Source organism: Schistocerca americana, chromosome 2 (genome assembly GCF_021461395.2).
Source record: "Schistocerca americana isolate TAMUIC-IGC-003095 chromosome 2, iqSchAmer2.1, whole genome shotgun sequence".
Classification (NCBI taxonomy): Eukaryota; Metazoa; Arthropoda; class Insecta; order Orthoptera; family Acrididae; genus Schistocerca; species Schistocerca americana.
The window spans coordinates 448,945,967-448,964,559 of NC_060120.1; the positions used below are offsets into that span (position 1 = coordinate 448,945,967).

An 18,593-nucleotide genomic window follows, 5' to 3' on the forward strand; every position below is an offset into this window, starting at 1 on the left:
GTTTCTTGCCTGCTGTGATAAATAACATCACCTTGCAATATACATCTAAAATTTCCCCAGAAATCTCACTGCTATCAATTTCTGTTTTGAACCAGCAACTTTATGCATCATGAAATAGTCATGGTTGTATACAGAAAATCTGAATTATTTAAGAACTGTTTGCATAACAAATAAATGGAGAAAATTTTATGCTCTCTACTCATTCTTTAAAATTAAATGTGCAAAACATTCAATGTATGGGGATGAAAATCCACATCAAATAGCAAGAACAAAACATTCGAAACATGAAGCCAGATCTTTTGCATGCAGGTGAGAGAAGGAACTGATAAATGATAAACTGGACAAAATTAAGTTTTTCATTAGTCTTCATTGGGTGAAAACAAGTATTTTACATTATTATTGAGATGTTGTTGCCTCTCGTTAGGTGTGGTTCCATAACAGTGAAGCTATGTTTTAGATTTAATGTGTTTTCTGTACCCTAATCATATGGATAGTAAATATACATTGTGAAATGAATAAATCACAATTTAAAAAAAAAAAAAATACAATCTGTAGAGTAATAATATGAAATTTCCTTAACAGCTATCATCTTATCTCAAATTACATGCTACAATGAAGTTCCTTCTTTTTTTTTTATTCTTAAATGCTTGTGCTATAGGATGCATTTGTCCATATATAATTTCATATTCTAGTATTGAGTGAAAGTAAGAATTTCATGGTAAAAGTGAAGCAAAGTTACTGGCTGATTTGATGAGGACCCTTAGAATAGAACTTGCAGCCGACAGCTTACAAGAGACGTAGTTTACATGTGTATTCTACTCAAAATTTTCTCTTAGCTATGGTATATACTTAACTTTTTATAGTGCTTGCATTTGATAGCTCTTGCTTGTTTAAAATAACTTTTGTGATGAGAGGCAGAAATTGACACAATTTCTTTATACATATATGACAATATTGTTCTTATTAAACAGTTCACTTACTGGAGGCATAGGTGCTCTTATTTTTATGTTATAGTTCATTTTATTTAGGTCTAGTACACAACAGTGTGATCATTAGTGACAACATTATATTATGTCATCAGTAAATAGTGTAGTATGCTTGGAAGTTAATTCTGCATTCACATCATCAGTGTATAATAAAAACAATGTGGGACTTAAGGGAAGTTCAACAAACTTTCTAAAATTCATTTTGTAAGTCTATTTGTTTTAAGTTGATTTCTGTCTAATACTGAATTCAAATTCCTGAATATGCCCAGTACCTATCTGATTTATAAAAATGTTCTCCATTGTACAGAAATAACTTTAGATCAGTTTAGTCTAGTGGCTGACATATGGGTCAAAGCTCCTGGATTATGGGAGGTTTGACCCATGGTAAAGGATATTTGACCCAGAGATGCCAAAATGTGAAAATAAGCTATGTACACATGAACAAAATAGCAATTACTGGAATACAGTGTATTAAGCATGTAAAGCAAAACAATTTAGTGTTAAATGTACATATGCATAATACTAATGAACATCCAATGCCAAAAATGTGACAAAAACAATTATCTTAGAGACAAGATGTGTTTGCTTGGTTTCAACTGGTTTGGGTAATTTTCTAAGAAGTTGTAAAATACTACAGGGTCATTCCACTGTTGCGGATCTGACATTTTGTCACATTTTTCATGCCTAAAGTTATATTTATTTGTACTTCAGGTGTCAGAGTAAGGCTAACTTTAATTTAGTGAATAGAATAGCATGTTATTAAGTTCCTGTAAAAATTTTAGCTCTTAATTTTACACTCAACCTGCTAAAAAAAATTGTGAAGAAGTGTTGCTGGTGTGACAAAACTTTATCCTTCATTTGCATATAGCCGTGTTCTTTAGTTATTTCAACTTCTACTTCCGAATCAGAATGGTTGATAATTTTTTACACAATGAAGAAAGGAGTAATAAAATGCAAGATATGATAACTTATTCCCAGACACTTCCAAAAGACAACATATTTTTTTCCTTCATGTTGCGGGTGTGACATATAGATACATCAATATTATTGAGTTAAATTTAAAACAAAACAGCAAGAAAATATTTTAATTATTATGTTAAAATGATAAAAACTTAAACAAGAGAGAACTAGGCCTATTTCAATACTACTGAAAAACAAACTGTCCCCTGTTATCAACAGCTTGGGTGGATTTACTTTCTGGGAGATTACTGAAATATTTTCCCAAGATATGTCTTCTTCTGTAGGCCAAATCCAGCACTTCCCACTGGGCTGCATATACTTCAGCAAGATCTGCTCAGCTTGTTCATCAACTTGAAGAACTTGTGCAAAGTATTTCTTCTTCAAACAGGACTTTCCAGTGACAGTCAACTCTGACAGTACAAAGTTTCCTATAGTAAGTTTCAAGGATTCTTCACTATCAGCACTACACATAGAATTGTGTGAATTTTCATGGTTATGAAGTGATATCACTGTTGTAATCTCTTGGGCAGATGTAGCAGAAACCCTTATAACTCCCTCTTTAACTGCTATAATGCAATGGAGTTTGTGAAATCCTGGAATAGGCTGTAAGCCTTTCCAACGATTCTCCAACATAGCCATTGCTGAATTAATTTCTTCAGATGATAAGTAGAGGGTTGTAATCCCTTTCAGTTTCTCCTTGAAGCACTTTAAAAGTCATAAGGAGTGTTAATAGTAACCCTCTGTGATTTTACAGTTCTCCACACTGTTCTTTTCACGGTACCACCAATGCCATCAACTGCACCTTTACCATGAGAACGTGCAAAAAAATTCCAGTCACCAGTAATGCCAAAATTAGCTTGTAAATATGTAACATTTATTAAAATGAAGTGATTCTTGAATTTTGCTGTGCAACCATCGGAGAAAACCTTGACTCTTTGAAGATAAGGAAATTCTCTCTTTAGGTCCTGAAAAAGCAGCTTAAGCATTGTCCGAACTGAATATTTATTGTGGGACAAGTCATAGCTAACAATGGCATAGCTTTGTATGGTGCCATCTTTAATCCAGGCCACAGCTGTAAATATAGTTGTCTGCTGTTGGTGCCAGTGAGCACTCTGGATCTCATCCTGACAAACAGAAGTACAATTTTCACCATAGTCAACCTGCAAAATCAAATCTTGATTACTGAAATTTACTTTTGCATCCTCAAAATACTTTGACTGTTTCTTTTTAACATAACAGTGCAGTTTGAATCCCAGAAGCTGTTTTTCTATTTCTTTAATGACATTCAAAACTGTACCAACTGTTTCTATACTCTGAGGGTGACCTTCAACATCTTTCCATCGAGTCCATTCAAGCTCATTGTTCAGTAGTTCTTCATCAACAAGGCCCTTCGCGTTTAAAGTGTTACACTTTTCGCAGGCACTGGACATACACTTATAATTTTCTGTGTTACAAACAAGAATGCTAACTAAATCTTGTGCTCTACTTGGAAATGCATTGGTTTCTCTTGCAATGCTTTCAACCAAATACTGTATGTTTGCATGGTATTGACAAATACACACATTATGTGGCATAAATGATACAGGGTACACAAAAGGTGGATGAAGAGAGAAGAATTTTGATTTTTTTATCTGACACTCTGGATATCCAATAATGTTCATATGCTTCAGATATTGTCATCATTTTCTGTTCTCGTTCTCCAGTTTCAGGGTTCTTGACACTAACCACATCTTTTCTTGCTGGTTCTTTTCAGCTTATGTCATCACGAAGGTAGAAGTTCTTAATTTTATTGTCTGTACTTGCACTCAGAAACTTACTCCCTTTCTTGTACATATCTTTTTTAAGTTTATTTGCAACTTCAGACAGCTCATCGTTAAACAGCTTTGCCACTACATCCTTTCATTTACTTGGGCTGCATGGTAAGCTTTTCTTCATCTTGTTTACTGCCTTCCCAAGTGATCTTTTGGAACTATATGATTTAGAGGGCGACAAAATGCAAGGTGAAGTGGGAGTTTGAGCAGAAATTTTATTCTTTTCTCGATGCCTCCTTTGTCTTTCCCTATCTTGCGTACATTTAAGTGTAAGTTTCTTTTGATCATTCTGCAAGGCAGCTTTATTTTTTTCTCTACGTAACTTTACTCTTTTGCAATCCTTTTCTAACATTGCCTGATACTGAATTGGAGGTTGCTTCAGTTTTTCCCTAAACTTGCGGCTCCTTTCAGTGGATGACATGCTTGTCCTATAATAATTTACAAGAATAATACTTTCAGCTGGTTGATAATAATAACAATCACAACAATAATATTAACAATAACAATAACTGTGTCTGTTGTTACAGTAAAATTTACTTGTTACAAAGTTCTGGTATCACGGTAACAGCTCTAACACTTTGACATGTCACGCGTTTCTTGACATGATAGAGTGTTCCTACGAAAAAAATGATTCAAATGGCTCTGAGCACTATGGGACTTAACATCTTAGGTCATCAGCCCCCTAGAACTTAGAACTACTTAAACCTAACTAACCTAAGGACATCACACACATCCATGCCCGAGGCAGGATTCAAACCTGCGACCGTAGCAGTCCCGCAGTTCCGGACTGCAGCGCCTAGAACCGCACGGCCACCTCGGCCGGCCCTACAAAAAAAAAAAAAAATGCCCATGTAAGTAACCTCACTTTTACATAATTTCAACTTTACATAACATGAAACTAAACTGATAAACAAATAAATGTCTATTTCGGTGTTGCAGGTGTGACAGAAATTCCGTATTTTCTTTTTTTTTTTTTTTTTTTTTTTAAGATTCAGAGCTTATTTACCTGTATTATAAATGTAAAACCATAGTTACAGCTTCACAATTATCCAGAGAGTATATGCACAACACATGGACATTCAACTTCAAAGACTCTAGTCTGTAGGGCTGCCAACATTTCACATTCAATTTTACAATCTTTTTCCCTGACACCAAGAGTAAGCTTGTAACTGTTTTACACCTTTCAGGCCAGGATATAATGAAAACTGGGATTAGTTTCTGCTTCCTTGACCTTTTGGCTACGGAAAGATATGCCACATTTTAAGATCTTTCAAACTTTATATTTTCTTATGAAGGGTCCTTTCACGTGGAATGACCCTACAGTAGTGTCATTAATGTTAGGAAAATGAAAATAATTTGACTTGTGTGTTACTCTTCTCAAAAACTGGACTTTGATTTCATCATTGTTAATAAATTTTAGTATGAAGGCTTTATTTCAATAGTGGTACACCTCAAATTTTGATGTTTTGTGATTCTGAGGCTTAAACATAACTTAGTGCTGACAATTTTCTGACTGAGATACCTGAACCTGAAATATTGCAGTCCATCACTTGTTGCAAAGGATTCTGTACCCCCCCCCCCCCCCCCTCCTCTTGGAACAATGAGGAAGTCTTCCAAAGCATGTAAAATTTGTATATTTCCACCTGAAACTGACGTAAGAGTCACAAATGCTGATGATATTGTTGTGCAATGTGAAAGCACTGTTTGGAAAACGGGGACAATATAGCTTACCAGTTATACTGTACTGAACTTTTGGGAAAGTGTGAACTTTCTAACATTTAGTTTTCATGTTTATAATAACTACACAGTGACAATGTATGACTTCATTGTACTGTACCTGTGTCACTCTCATTTTTTTTCATTTATTTCTGTTCTTTCAGTTAATTTTCATGTATCTACCTACCAGAACTAATTTATTTTGTAGTAGTTTTGTAATTTATTATTTTAGGAATACCTCATATGTATTACCTCTGTCATTTGAAATAAATTTGTTGTAAAAACAGCACGTAATGCAATAATGTCATTTTGTTTTAATTTACATCCAAATATTGCTTTTATTAATTATTATTTGAGACCAAAAGCTATTACAGTCTTTCTCTCACATCATTTTAGAAACAAACATTGTGTTTCATTTATCCCAGAATACTTTTAACGTGAAATTTATTTAAAATATAACCTTTGTTTCAAGTACCATCCTACTACCGTGGAGAAACTTGAAACCGGCTCAAAAATGATTTTCTGTTCCATAGTTCTTTTGCTGAATGTCAATTTTATAAGCTTAATGTCACCCAATAGTTAGACACAATATGCTTCATCTAATAAAAATATTATGAAAGTGATTATTGCTACTCATCATATAACAGAGATGCTGAGTCACAGACAGCCAGCTTGGCTTCAGCAGCTAGAGACTGTGGTCATGTGTGTGTGAGAGTTGTGTTTGCATGAATGTGTGAGTGTATGTCGTCTGTTTTTGAGAAAAGCTTTGTTGACCAAAAGCTCACTTTGTGACAGTCTTTTTGTTGAGCCTGTGTACGACTCAGCGTCTCTGTTACATGGTGAGTAGCAACTATCCCTTGCATAATATTGTTACATTCCATCCTGGATTTTGCATATAATAAAAAAAATATAGGAACTAGAGAAATTGAATGTAAAAAATTGATATTCCATTTCACAATAGCATTTATGGCACTCATCTGCCTTAAGTGGTCGCTGTTTATTGAATCACCTTACATTATCCTAAGGATTGGGCTGTAATATCATTTTAGATCACTTTGTTTCCGATCCTGTTTTACAGGTATATCAGAGTTTGGAAGCAAATATATCCATATTGACCCAGCTAGTGTCCACACAAATATTATTATGGTCAATGTTGAAAGAAAAATTAAAGCACCAGAACTATGCAGTCGATTGGAGCAGGTAAATATAGCATCACCCATGTAGCCTACTATTTAATATAAAATACAAATGCTTATTATTGTATGCATTGCTACTACTGATGTTCCTGTGTGCAGAATTTTGCATTAGTTGCCTATATAGGTCTATAATCTACCTCTCCCTCACATTATTTGTTAATTGTCACTGTCTTTATGGTTAACTCTTTTAATAAGCTTTTTCTTGAAGCTGAAATTTTTGACATTATGGGTTCTCATGGTTCCAATTGAAGTAATAACTTCAAAGTAATCCTCTGCTATATTTTTTGTTTTACTTGAAAATTTTTATTCTCTCACATTTTTCTGTATCGCACTGTCTTTACAATTTTCTATGTCAACAAAATGGAAAATTACATTGGTATTTCCAAAACTAAAAACACCTCCGATGACTTCAGAGGCATACCCACTGTTACTCTGTGGTACTAACAATATTCCAAAGGGCTTACAAATTTTCTTGACAAATGACCTTCTATTAAATTACAAATGAATCCAGAAATAAATTTAATAACTTGCATTAAATTTTGTAATTAATAATAGAAATTTTAAATGTGACAAATATTCCATAATTTCACATGTTTCTAATAGAAAATAATTTCAACGCTACATTAGGAGCTAGTACATATTGATTGTAACAACAAGAAAATGAAGTAAGTTCTTTTTAGGTATTTTAGCTTGCATTATAACACACTGTGTAGAAAATCATGAGTATTTTGTGACTTACTATCAAGTTTGCCAAATGGTGTACAAAATGATGCCAAAAGATGGAATACAGGTGTATTGAAGTATCTGTTACATAACACATTACAGAAAAATATCTAGTGTACAAGTCACAATTTATACATATATCAGGGCATGGCATTCAGATTTTCAGAACTGTGGAACATTCTGTCACAAGACAATTTGTACAAAATCAAAACTACAACATTACAACACTAAACTATAGAAATAATTGCAGTGACAATACAGGGTGTTACAAAAAGGTACGGCCAAACTTTCAGGAAACATCCCTAACACACAAATAAAGAAAAGATATTATGTGGACATGTGTCCGGAAATGCTTAATTTCCATGTTAGAGCTCATTTTAGTTTCGTCAGTATGTACTGTACTTCCTCGATTCACTGCCAATTGGCCCAATTGATGGAAGATAATGTTGACTTCAGTGCTTGTGTTGACATGCGACTCATTGCTCTACAGTACTAGCATCAAGCACATCAGTACATAGCATCAACAGGTTAGTGTTCTTGACGAACGTGGTTTTGCAGTCAGTGCAATGTTTACAAATGTGGAGTTGGCAGATGCCCATTTGATATATGGATTAGCACGGGGGAATAGCCATGGCGCGGTACGTTTGTATCGAGACAGATTTCCAGACCGAAGGTGTCCCGACAGGAAGACATTCGAAGCAATTGATCGGCATCTTAGGGAGCACGGAACATTCCAGCCTATGACTCGCGACTGGGGAAGACCTAGAACGACGAGGACACCTGCAATGGTCGAGGCAATTCTTTGTGCAGTTGACGATAACCCTAATGTCAGTGAAGTTGCTGCTGTACAAGGTAATGTTGACCACGTCACTGTATGGAGAGTGCTACAGGAGAACCAGTTGTTTCCATACCATGTACAGCGTGTGCAGGCACTATCAGCAGCTGATTGGCCTCCACAGGTACACTTCTGTGAATGGTTCATCCAACAATGTGTCAATCCTCATTTCAGTGCAAATTCTCTCTTTACGGATGAGTCTTCATTCCAACGTGATCAAATTGTAAATTTTCACAATCAACATGTGTGGGATGATGAGAATCTGCACGGGGTCAGGGATTTTCTCTGCCTCGTGATGGCTGGGTGTTGTGTGGTGTCCTTAGGTTAGTTAGGTTTAAGTAGTTCTAAGTTCTAGGGGACTGATGACCATAGAAGTTAAGTCTCATAGTGCTCAGAGCCATTTGAACCATTTTGAGAATCTGCACGTAATTGTGCAATCACGTCATCAACACAGATTTCCTGTGAACGTTTGGGCAGGCATTGTTGGTGATGTCTTGATTGGGCCCCATGTTCTTCCACCTACGCTCAATGGAGCATGTTATCATGATTTCATATGGGATACTCTACCTGTGCTGCTAGAACATGTGCCTTTACAAGTACGACACAACATGTGGTTCATGCACGATGGAGCTCCTGCACATTTCAGTCGAAGTGCTCGTACGCTTCTCAACAACAGATTCAGTGACCGATGGATTAGTCAAGGTGGACCAATTCCATGGCCCCCACGCTCTCCTGACCTCAACCCTCTTGACTTTCATTTATGGGGGCATTTGAAAGCTCTTGTCTACGCAACCCCGGTACCAAATGTAGAGACTCTTCGTGCTTGTATCGTGGACGGCTGTGATACAATACGCCATTCTCCACGGCTGTATCAGCGCATCAGGGATTCCATACGACGGAGGGCGGATGCATGTATCCTCGCTAACGGAGGAAATTTTGAACATTTCCTGTAACAAAGTGTTTGAAGTCATGCTGGTACGTTCTGTTGCTGTATGTTTCTATTCCATGATTAATGTGATTTGAAGAGAAGTAATAAAATGAGCTCTAACATGGAAAGTAAGCGTTTCCAAACACATGTCCACGTAACATATTTTCTCTCTTTTTGTGTGAGGAATGTTTCCTGAAAGTTTGGCCGTACCTTTTTGTAACATCCTGTATAAACCTACTAGAATCACAAATTGCAAGTTTACATCCATAAAGTCACAGCTTCAAAATTTTCAAAACAGAAGAGAAAATATTGAGAGTTGAAGTGTACGATGAGTGAGCTGACTTGAAAAATTCACAACAATGTTCACAGACCAGAAGAATATATGCAGACATGAGTAGGAATATAAATTCATATTCTTGAGGAAAACACCTTGTTTCACAAAGCGACTGGCATCCAGCCCACGTTAGTGTATCGATTATTCATATGACTTCAAAACGCCTCCCTGTCAGTTTTTAAACATTTTTGAACACATTCTAAGTTGATTTCTGAATGAATTGTAAATTGATTTGTGAATGTGTGCATAGTGTACACGATGTCTCTGCGAGGGGAATCCTCGTCGCATGTAGAAACAAACTTTCCTACAGACAAAGGGGGCTATACGAGCTGAGCAAAGTAAGGCCTAACGGATGAATGTCAACCACTGTCTGTACATGTATTCCTGCTCAAATTTTTTAATGTGTTTGCACAATGGAATCGAGTCTTCTTTTCTCATGGATTTAAATTTCTCCTCACACAAATTTTTCACAGACGTTACATTGCAGGGAATGTTCCTAAAAGGTACCCAACCTTTTACAAACGACCAAATATTTTCTATTGGATTTAATTCTGGATGGTAAGGAGGAAGGTGTAAAGCAACGTGACCAGCAGTTTCAAGGATTTTATCGCCGGAATACTTGACGGTCGTTGCCTTGGTTCTTCGAATGAGCCCATAGAGAATGGGCTTCAACACTTTCTGATATCGTCTTTAGTTGAGTGAGATGATGGAGCTTTGTTTATTTTAACATTGTGATATGACACATTGTTGAGAACTATTACAGAGTTAGATTTTAAATTGGGCATCAGCTTTTCTGTCAACCACTACTCATAATTTTGTTGGTCCATTTGGTTGTGGTAATATCGCATTGCTTGATTTGACTTCCACATAACAAAAACATTAGGAATAAAGCCATTTTCGCCACCTGCATGAGTTATTGTTAGGCGTTGTCCCTTTGATACCGGTTTGAGGAGACCATGAGCAGTATTATCACTCCACACTCCACGATTTCCCAGTTACATGTGACGATAAAATAAAAGTTTCATCAACATAAACAATGTCTCTGTTTTCTTCCCTAGATTTCATATTTGCTTCTAATATGATATTCTTTTCTTCGCTAATATCACTTCTCTCTAACAGTATCAGTCTACTTTGGTCTAAGATTTTTGCCTTAACAGACATAGTGCAAAAATAAGTGATCATAAATACCTTGTACTATTTTTCCAGCAATTACAACAGGGATTTGATGGTTAATGTTGTGCATAATGCTGGTATTCAACTATCAGAATGAGACTATGAAGGAGCTGCATCTTAGATTCAGACATTTTGTAGCATACATATACATGGTATTCAGTATCAGCTTAATTTATCGCCGTTAATTCCAGACAAGTTACTTTATATCTCTAACCAAGATGTACTTTTTACAATTTTCACATTGTTTTATAATGCAATTTGGGTACTGGTGTACATATATTTAGATAAGTAGTTATTAGTTTGTAATAACAAACAATCAAAAGATATGTGCTAAGGAAATCTTTGAAAAAGCTCATGAGTTGTTTAACCACAATATAAACATTTATCAACAAAGCAGAATCAAAACAGGCAAACCAAATCTGACTGAAATCAAAACAAATTTGAAGATAGTTTAGAAGACACTTTCAAAAGATGGAAAACCCTATCTACAAGACTATTTAAATGTCTATTAAATTTTGCTTTAGGCAAACTACATTATTTATTTATTATTCCACTAATTCAATCTTTACTAGGTGTAGCCTCGTTAACCTTGAACCTGCACTCCCAGAGGGAATCTGATTTCTAGTCAGATGCCTTAACCATTCAGCCATGACTGCTGGTAGTGGACACTTCTCTAGACACAGAAAACTGCTACTGTTTAAAGCAATATAGTGACAGAAAATGGCTTAAATGCACTCATTTCTGTAGTGTTTCCATCATTACAGGACAAGCCATTTCCAAAGTGTTAAAATAACAAATGCAATTTCAGTCAGTCTTCCCATGCTTCTCTGCCCCCTGCTGTCCTCTGTCAGCTGAAGCCTGTGACTTTTTCAATTCTTTATCCCAAAGTCAGGTGGTCTTCATATTTCCCTGGAACTCTAGTACTGCCTTTGTCAATCTTCCATCATTCCTATGTGTGATATGCCTGCCCAGTTCCATTTTGGAGGCTTTACCCTTTCCACGACATCATGACCCTTTCCACGACTTCCTGAATTCCTGATATTGTTCTTATGTCTTTGCTTCTTTCCAGTCTTTCTTAGTGAGACCTAGGGCTGACCTTCCGATAGCCCTCTGAGTTGGTTTGGAGTTTTCTTTTGAAAAACTCATTTAAAACCCAAGTTTGACAGCCACATATTAGTTGTGGAAGAACACACTGTTGAAAAAGAACTTTTTAAGTATTTTGGAAGATTATATTTAAAAATGGTTGCATTTCTCCAATAAGCTCTCCAAGCAGGCTTCAATAGGCAAAAAATTTTGTGTTTTAAGTTTCCTCAGATATCAGTTAACTGTCCCAGTTAAACATATTGGTTAACATACTTTAGACAGTTATTGTTCAGTATCGTTTGTCTTGTAGTTACTTAGTTATTGTACATTGTATTTTTTTGAACAGATTTATCTTAAGACCCACTTTTTTGCAACTGTTTAGTAAATCCTTTTTAGAGGATTGCGGTTATATCATATTATTGGCTAGGACTACTGTATCATCTTCAAATCTCAACTTAGTGCATCTTTTTCAATTTATTCTAATTCTCCTTTCTTTCAAACAATTCTGAACACAGCCACCTCAAGAACTACGGTACTATAAACAGTGTGGGCGATTCAGGGTAAGCCTGCTTTGCTTCTCTTCCAATAGGAAATTTCCTCGTGTGTTTCCCTATGCTGTCAGAAGCCATGGATATTATATAATATATTTATGTACTTTACTTTGTTTCCACATGTTGAGTCAATGCTTGTATAACTACAATGAGCCTGACAGAACCAAAAACCTTTTCAAAGTCTATGAAAGCCACACATAGTGGCAATTCATATTTATTGGCTTGACTAATTACTTAACTCTGGTGTGTGTATGGTCAGTTGATGTACGACGACTGCAGAATCTAGCTTGCTCTATGTGTTGTGCATCTTCTGCAATAGCATTGATTTGATTTGTCAAAACTTCATAGATAACAGTGAATAAACCAATAGAACAGTTATTGTGAGTACTCCCTTTTTGTGTAGAGGATTGTTTTTGCTTTATTCCATGAAATGGAGATGGTGCCTTTTTGTATAAAAGCAATAAACATTTTAGTCAGAAGTTCTAGTTGATCACCAGCAAGCTTATTTATTTGAAACATCAAGCCATCATGACCCGCTGCTTTGGCATTCTGCATTTCATTTATAGCTTTTCTTATTTGTTTTGAGAAGATTTCTGGGACTTCACCATTTTTATTTGTATAAGGTGATTGACAGGTATGAGTAGTAGAGAGATTAATTGCCAGCTTGTACACAACATGCCATGAGCTCACATGATCGATAGTTGCGTGTGCATGAAAAAAAGTACTTAAAAATTCTTGTCACCATCTTCATCGGTGTTGGGAAGGACAGTGGTGGTAGCCACAGGCAGCTGTAGAGATGGCAATGTGTATTTGGCTCTCCTTTCCTTCCAATCCTCTCCCCACTACTGTGTGTGGTCTGGCTTCCCTAGCCCCCCCCCCCCCCCCTCCCCCCAGTACTATGCAGCTTGCATTGCCTGATAAGGCTTTGCAGCTTCTGCCTGCAGGACAGGCAGCACGCCTGCTATTGAAGGTGATAAAGTTAAATTTCAAAATTTGTAGTTAGATTTCTGAAATTGTGCATTGAATGATGAATGAACCAAAATACCAGCTTTTAATTGTCACATAAGTATAAATATCTCAGATTTAGAGATAACATGTATTTGAGGAGAGATCACTGTTTGCAAAATAGGAGGCATTATGCAGCAGGGAGGCACATGGAAAAATGGAAAATTTCATATCTTCATGCAAAGTCTTTTTTCGCAGCTAACATACACACACAGTCACTGTTGTTTCATGATGCTGCTCCCTGGCTGGGCTGAGTAATGATCCTGGCTGGGGTAGATGGTGGGAAAATGAAAGGGTCACAGATAGAGAAGAGAGAACAGTGGAATTGGAGAGAGTCAGGAAAGACCATGCTGGAGTGGAACAAGTAGGTGCATGCAATGGTTAAGTTAGAGGAGCAAAGGAAGGAAAGATTTCAGTGATTGAGCTCAGATGGAGAAGAAGTGTAGCAAAAGGTGTAAGGAGTTCAAATGAGGGAAGATGGTTGAATGGTGTAGGAAGAGATGGATGGATAGGCAGGTGAAGAAAAGAGGCAAGCAGAGATTGACGGCAAGCACATTCTTGGAAAGAAGAATGTGTATCAGGGAAAGTTGCCATCTATTCAGTTCAGAAAGCAAATGCGAAATATTCTCTACACAGTTCTTCCCCTTACCCAAAGTAGCATTTTCAAGTTAATAACCTTTGCTGTAAGCTTGGCTTTTATAAGTTTTGTTATTTAAAACTAATTGATAAGCTATGAAACTATGACAGATAGCAATATTAATTGTAACAATTGAAGTGATAAAAGTAAGCTGAAGCTGATGGTGGTCTGAATAAAGCACTCTCTTGTGTCTGCAGCACAATGGACAGGTTTATCACATGGGAACAAGTCTACACAAGTTTCAAACAACAGTTACTTTAAACCATACAGTTTCTGTTACTGTGATTTGTACAACCTATCATAGCTTCTACAATGTAGGGTAGTAAACATACAGTAGTGAACAAACTTTAATAACATATACTCCAGTTATTTCTATGTTTTTAAACACTTCCAATCATTTCCAGTCTTTAAACACTTCTCACTTTTATTGCTTCCGCTGTCATGCAGCTGCCAAAATTGTATGACCGTTGCGTTTTGCAGTGCATCAGATGGCTTGTAAGAAGTCATGCTGTACTACTATGTTAGTCACTTCAAATATACTATCCTATACACAATGTAGGAAAAGACGGATTGCTGCTTACCGTAAAGAAGACATATCAAGTTGCAGACAGGCACAATTTTAAGGCAGTTACACAAAGTTTCTTACCACAGCCTTCATCAGTAAAAGAGACACACACAAACACAATTCACACACATTATTCCAGCCCAAGATGCTGGAGTTGGCAGTCGAGTCGTGTGTGTGTGTGTGTGTGTGTGTGTGTGTGTGTGTGTGTGTGTGTGTGTGTACTGATGAAGGCTGTGGTAAGAAATTTTGTGTAAGTGCCTTAAAATTGTGCCTGTCTGCAACTTGACATGTCAATTAAGGTAAGTAGCAATTTGTCTTTTCCTACATTGTTGATATTCGTACCTGGAGTTTCCAGTGTTTGATACTATCCTATACCATATGCAAAATTTTCCTCAAGACATGCTCTACTTCCAGAGCTGTTCTGTTGTATGCTTGAAGCAGTAACAGGTATGCACAGTGTGTCGTCCTTTAATAGCTGGTGGCACTTGAAGGTCACCCTCCTATTAACATATGATGCTTAGCCAGTCATACTAATAGAACAGTTAAAATATTGTCTGATAAAGCTGCTCAAAGTATGTAGCAGGTTTTACTGCCCTGGAAGTGGATCTTTTTTCAATGTCAGACCTGATATAGTAGCCAGTTGTGCTTGAAGCTACAAAGAAACTGATTTTTATGAAGGGACATCATTTCTGATGTTGTACTGTCAAAGTGATAGCAATTAAAATACTTTCAGCAACCAATGAGCCACATCATAGTCTCACTTATTTGAGGCTGCAACGATATTTTAGTACACACTTGCTTCTCAATGTAAAATGTTATTTTTCAGATTACTGATGAAGAGACAGAGTATTTAGGAAAGGAAGCAGTAATTGTTAAAGCTTTGTCTTTGGACACTGGGCACATACGACTGGTAACATATAACAGCATAACAGATACTGATGCCAAGATGGTTGTGAAGAAGCTTCAGTTCATCAATCAAGAGCTGCAGAGGAGCTGATTAGTGTTAAAATATGTGGTGAACTCTTCAGTATCACAGTTATTCAAGCAGCATGAAAAGCAGTGTAATAATTTAATGTGGGAATTGGCACCATTCTTTCTATAGCATACGGTGTAAGTTCGGAAAAAATGCTAATAAAAAAATAAATAAAATACTATTTGTCCAAAACTAGTTAGATGTCATCACTGAATTGTAGAATAACATTATTTTTTATTGTGTTATTGTAGCTTACCTTTTGTGATATGTCACACTGTCTCAAGCTTGTTTGATTTCATTTTTCATCACCAGCTTTTCATTTCCCTTTTCCTTAGCTTGATAATGTTTTACTGACAAACAATATCTCTCTCTATTATGTAAGCCACACCCCCCCACAGGAAAGAGGATTGACTGCCAGAGTACTGGCAGCAAAGGGTCAGAATTTGAACCGCTCCTAAAATGCAGTGAAGGTCACATAACACAAGGTACAGAAAGCTGGTTAAAACCTGAAGTTGATAGCAGTGAATTTTAGGGAGAAATTAGTCATACAGGACATGTCCAAAAAGTAAAGCATCACAATATTTTGTGATGGAACTATACAATGCAGAGTTCTCTGACCAGTTGGGGAAAGTGAGGGGAACCCTTAGCTTTCCAGCAGTAGGTTGCTCAATTGTCTCCAAACCCTTGGAGATTTAGGACAGCTTCTTCTGTGAACTTCTACATAGTGGTCACATGAAAATTATGATGGAGAAATCTTTAGAGCAATGCTATGCAGTAAAGTTTTGTGTGAAGCTCAACAAGATGCTGCTGGAAACTTTTGGATTGCTTAAGAAAGTCATTGGTGATGGTTGTATTTCTAGATCACAGTCAAACAGGTGCCACAAGATGTTAAGAGAAGGTCAGGAGGAGATCATTGACAAAGCCCTTGAGATACACCTGTTAACATTGCGAATGGACAGCCATGAGACTCTTGTGTGCCAGTCACTGAATTCAGATCATTGAATGAGTCTTCGCTTGATGTCAGAAACATTAGAATTGTTGAAAATGGTTTTTCGTGGGACTTTATTGGAAGGGTCGTCCATGCAGAAGATTTGTGCAAAACTGGTGCCCAAACTTTTGACTGATGTGCAAAAGCAACACCGTGTGTGGCAGTGTGTGAAGAAATCAAGCAACTCAATGAAGGTGATCCCAATTTGCTGGACATTTTGGTCACTGAGAGTGAGCCATGGATCTTATAGTAAATTCAAAGAGGCAGAGTGCAAAATGGCACACAATGTTGTCAGAGGTCGAGAAGAAGGTTCACATGAGCAAATCTTGGATGACGTCCATGCCCAATGTTTTTTTATTTTATTTTATTTTATTTTATTTTAAATGCATAGGAGATAGCACCATGAGTTCATACCTGGCAAGAGTGTCAGTGCTCTGTTTTGCAAGGCAGTGCTCCAGATACAATCATAGAGACTAGAGACACCCGTTTCCGAAAGGAGTCCTGCGCATTGTGGAAACTGCACCGCGACACTACACTGACTCTCACTGCCTCTGACGTCACGGCCTACCTGACCCACACTGGCATGTCAATAATGCCACAGCCATCCTTCAGCCCTGACCTGGGCCTGGTAGACTTTTTATTATTTCCTCAGCTGAAAAGGGGCCTCAAAGGAAAGCATATTGAGTCAGTGGACAATGTGCAAGCTAATTTGATGGCTTTCCTGAAGGGAATCCCGATTGAAGAGCTCCAGGACGGAAAATGCAGCACATTACTTTCCAGACAAACCCTTTATATCAAATGGAAAGGCTAATAGGAATCAGAGCTGGTGTATTTGATGCAGTATACAAGAAACACCTACTCAGACAAAAATTGAAGCTACACGCAAGACTTTTATGGCAAGCCTCAGTATCAGGGTTGGGCATAAAATTATGATTGTATCATTTTATTGAGCACCAGACTCACTTTGTGATGTGTCCAAAAGCTTTAGTGAAAACCTCAGTTTGCTAGTTCCACAATCATACTGAAAACATCAGAGGAGACTTTAATCATCCAACAATCAAATAGCTACACTTTTGTTAGTGGTAGCTGTCACAAGACATCCTATGAACATTACTAAATGCCTTCTCTGAAAACTGCATAGAACAGATGGTTCAGAACCCCACTCAGGATGGAAATATATTAGAGCAAATGACAGCAAACAGACCTGATCTCTTTGAGTCTGTACACATCAAATATGGTATCAGTGACCAGACAGCTGCAGCAACAATGATTACCAAAGTACGTAGGGCAACTAAAATAAGTAGAAAGTCTTATATGTTTGATAAACTAGATAAAAAAGCAGTTTTGTTATACCTCGATGACAAACTTGAAACTCTTATCTCAGGGCAGGAGCATGTAGAGGAACTATGGCAACCTATGGCTCAAGTTTAAAAAATTGTTGACCATGCACTGGATATATATTGTAATGTTACCAGTAGTTTGTCATAAACATATATTGGTCATGTTACGGAAAGTGTATTGTGTGGTATGTAGCTGGATAGTTGCAACATAGTGGCCAGTCCAGACCGGTAAGTAAGGGCTACTGCAAATGAGGTGAGAGGAAGGTAGCAAGCTGGTTGTCAGTGAGTGAATGTCACCTGGATTTTCATATGGAGAAGAGGAGTGAAGTAAGACAGTGCATGTCTATGGGTGTTAGCAGCAAGGCAAGGCTCTAACTGTGCCTAAAGCTAATATACACATATTCATCAAAAACACTATAATTTATTCCATAAAATTTACAGAAAATCTAAAAATATTATTTAAATAGCAATAAGGAGATGAATCATTTAAAAATATCAGCCTGTTTGTTCCATAGACTTTAAATCAGTTATTGGCACTTCTATGTGAAATTTTTTATAACAACAGTAACAAAGCTACAGACACAATAAAAATGTGTATATATATGTTTATTTTAATAAGGAACTTGTGAAAAAACATTTATAAAGACATTATTTGAATAACATAGTACTCAAGCAGGAAGAGAAAATAAAGACAGTCTGCTGACTAGCAGTTGCTATTCCAGTTTGTGCAGAATATAATATGTTATATATATGTTTGTGTTAGTATTTTAACAATGTGTAACACTGTTC

General features: G+C 36.8%; 1 protein-coding gene across 9 annotated transcripts in view; it reads left to right on the forward strand.

The window, feature by feature from the left end:
• Positions 1-15,671, forward strand: part of LOC124596098 (probable low-specificity L-threonine aldolase 2) — a 269,257-nt gene extending 253,586 nt beyond the window's left edge. For all 9 annotated transcript variants that reach the window (XM_047135097.1, XM_047135104.1, XM_047135096.1 and 6 more), the window contains 2 exons: positions 6,552-6,673; positions 15,330-15,671. In XM_047135097.1, coding sequence (XP_046991053.1) covers positions 6,552-6,673; positions 15,330-15,500 — 293 coding nt within the window. In that variant the 3' untranslated portion in view covers positions 15,501-15,671. The remainder of the gene's footprint in view (positions 1-6,551; positions 6,674-15,329) is intronic.
• Positions 15,672-18,593: the final 2,922 nt, after the last annotated feature.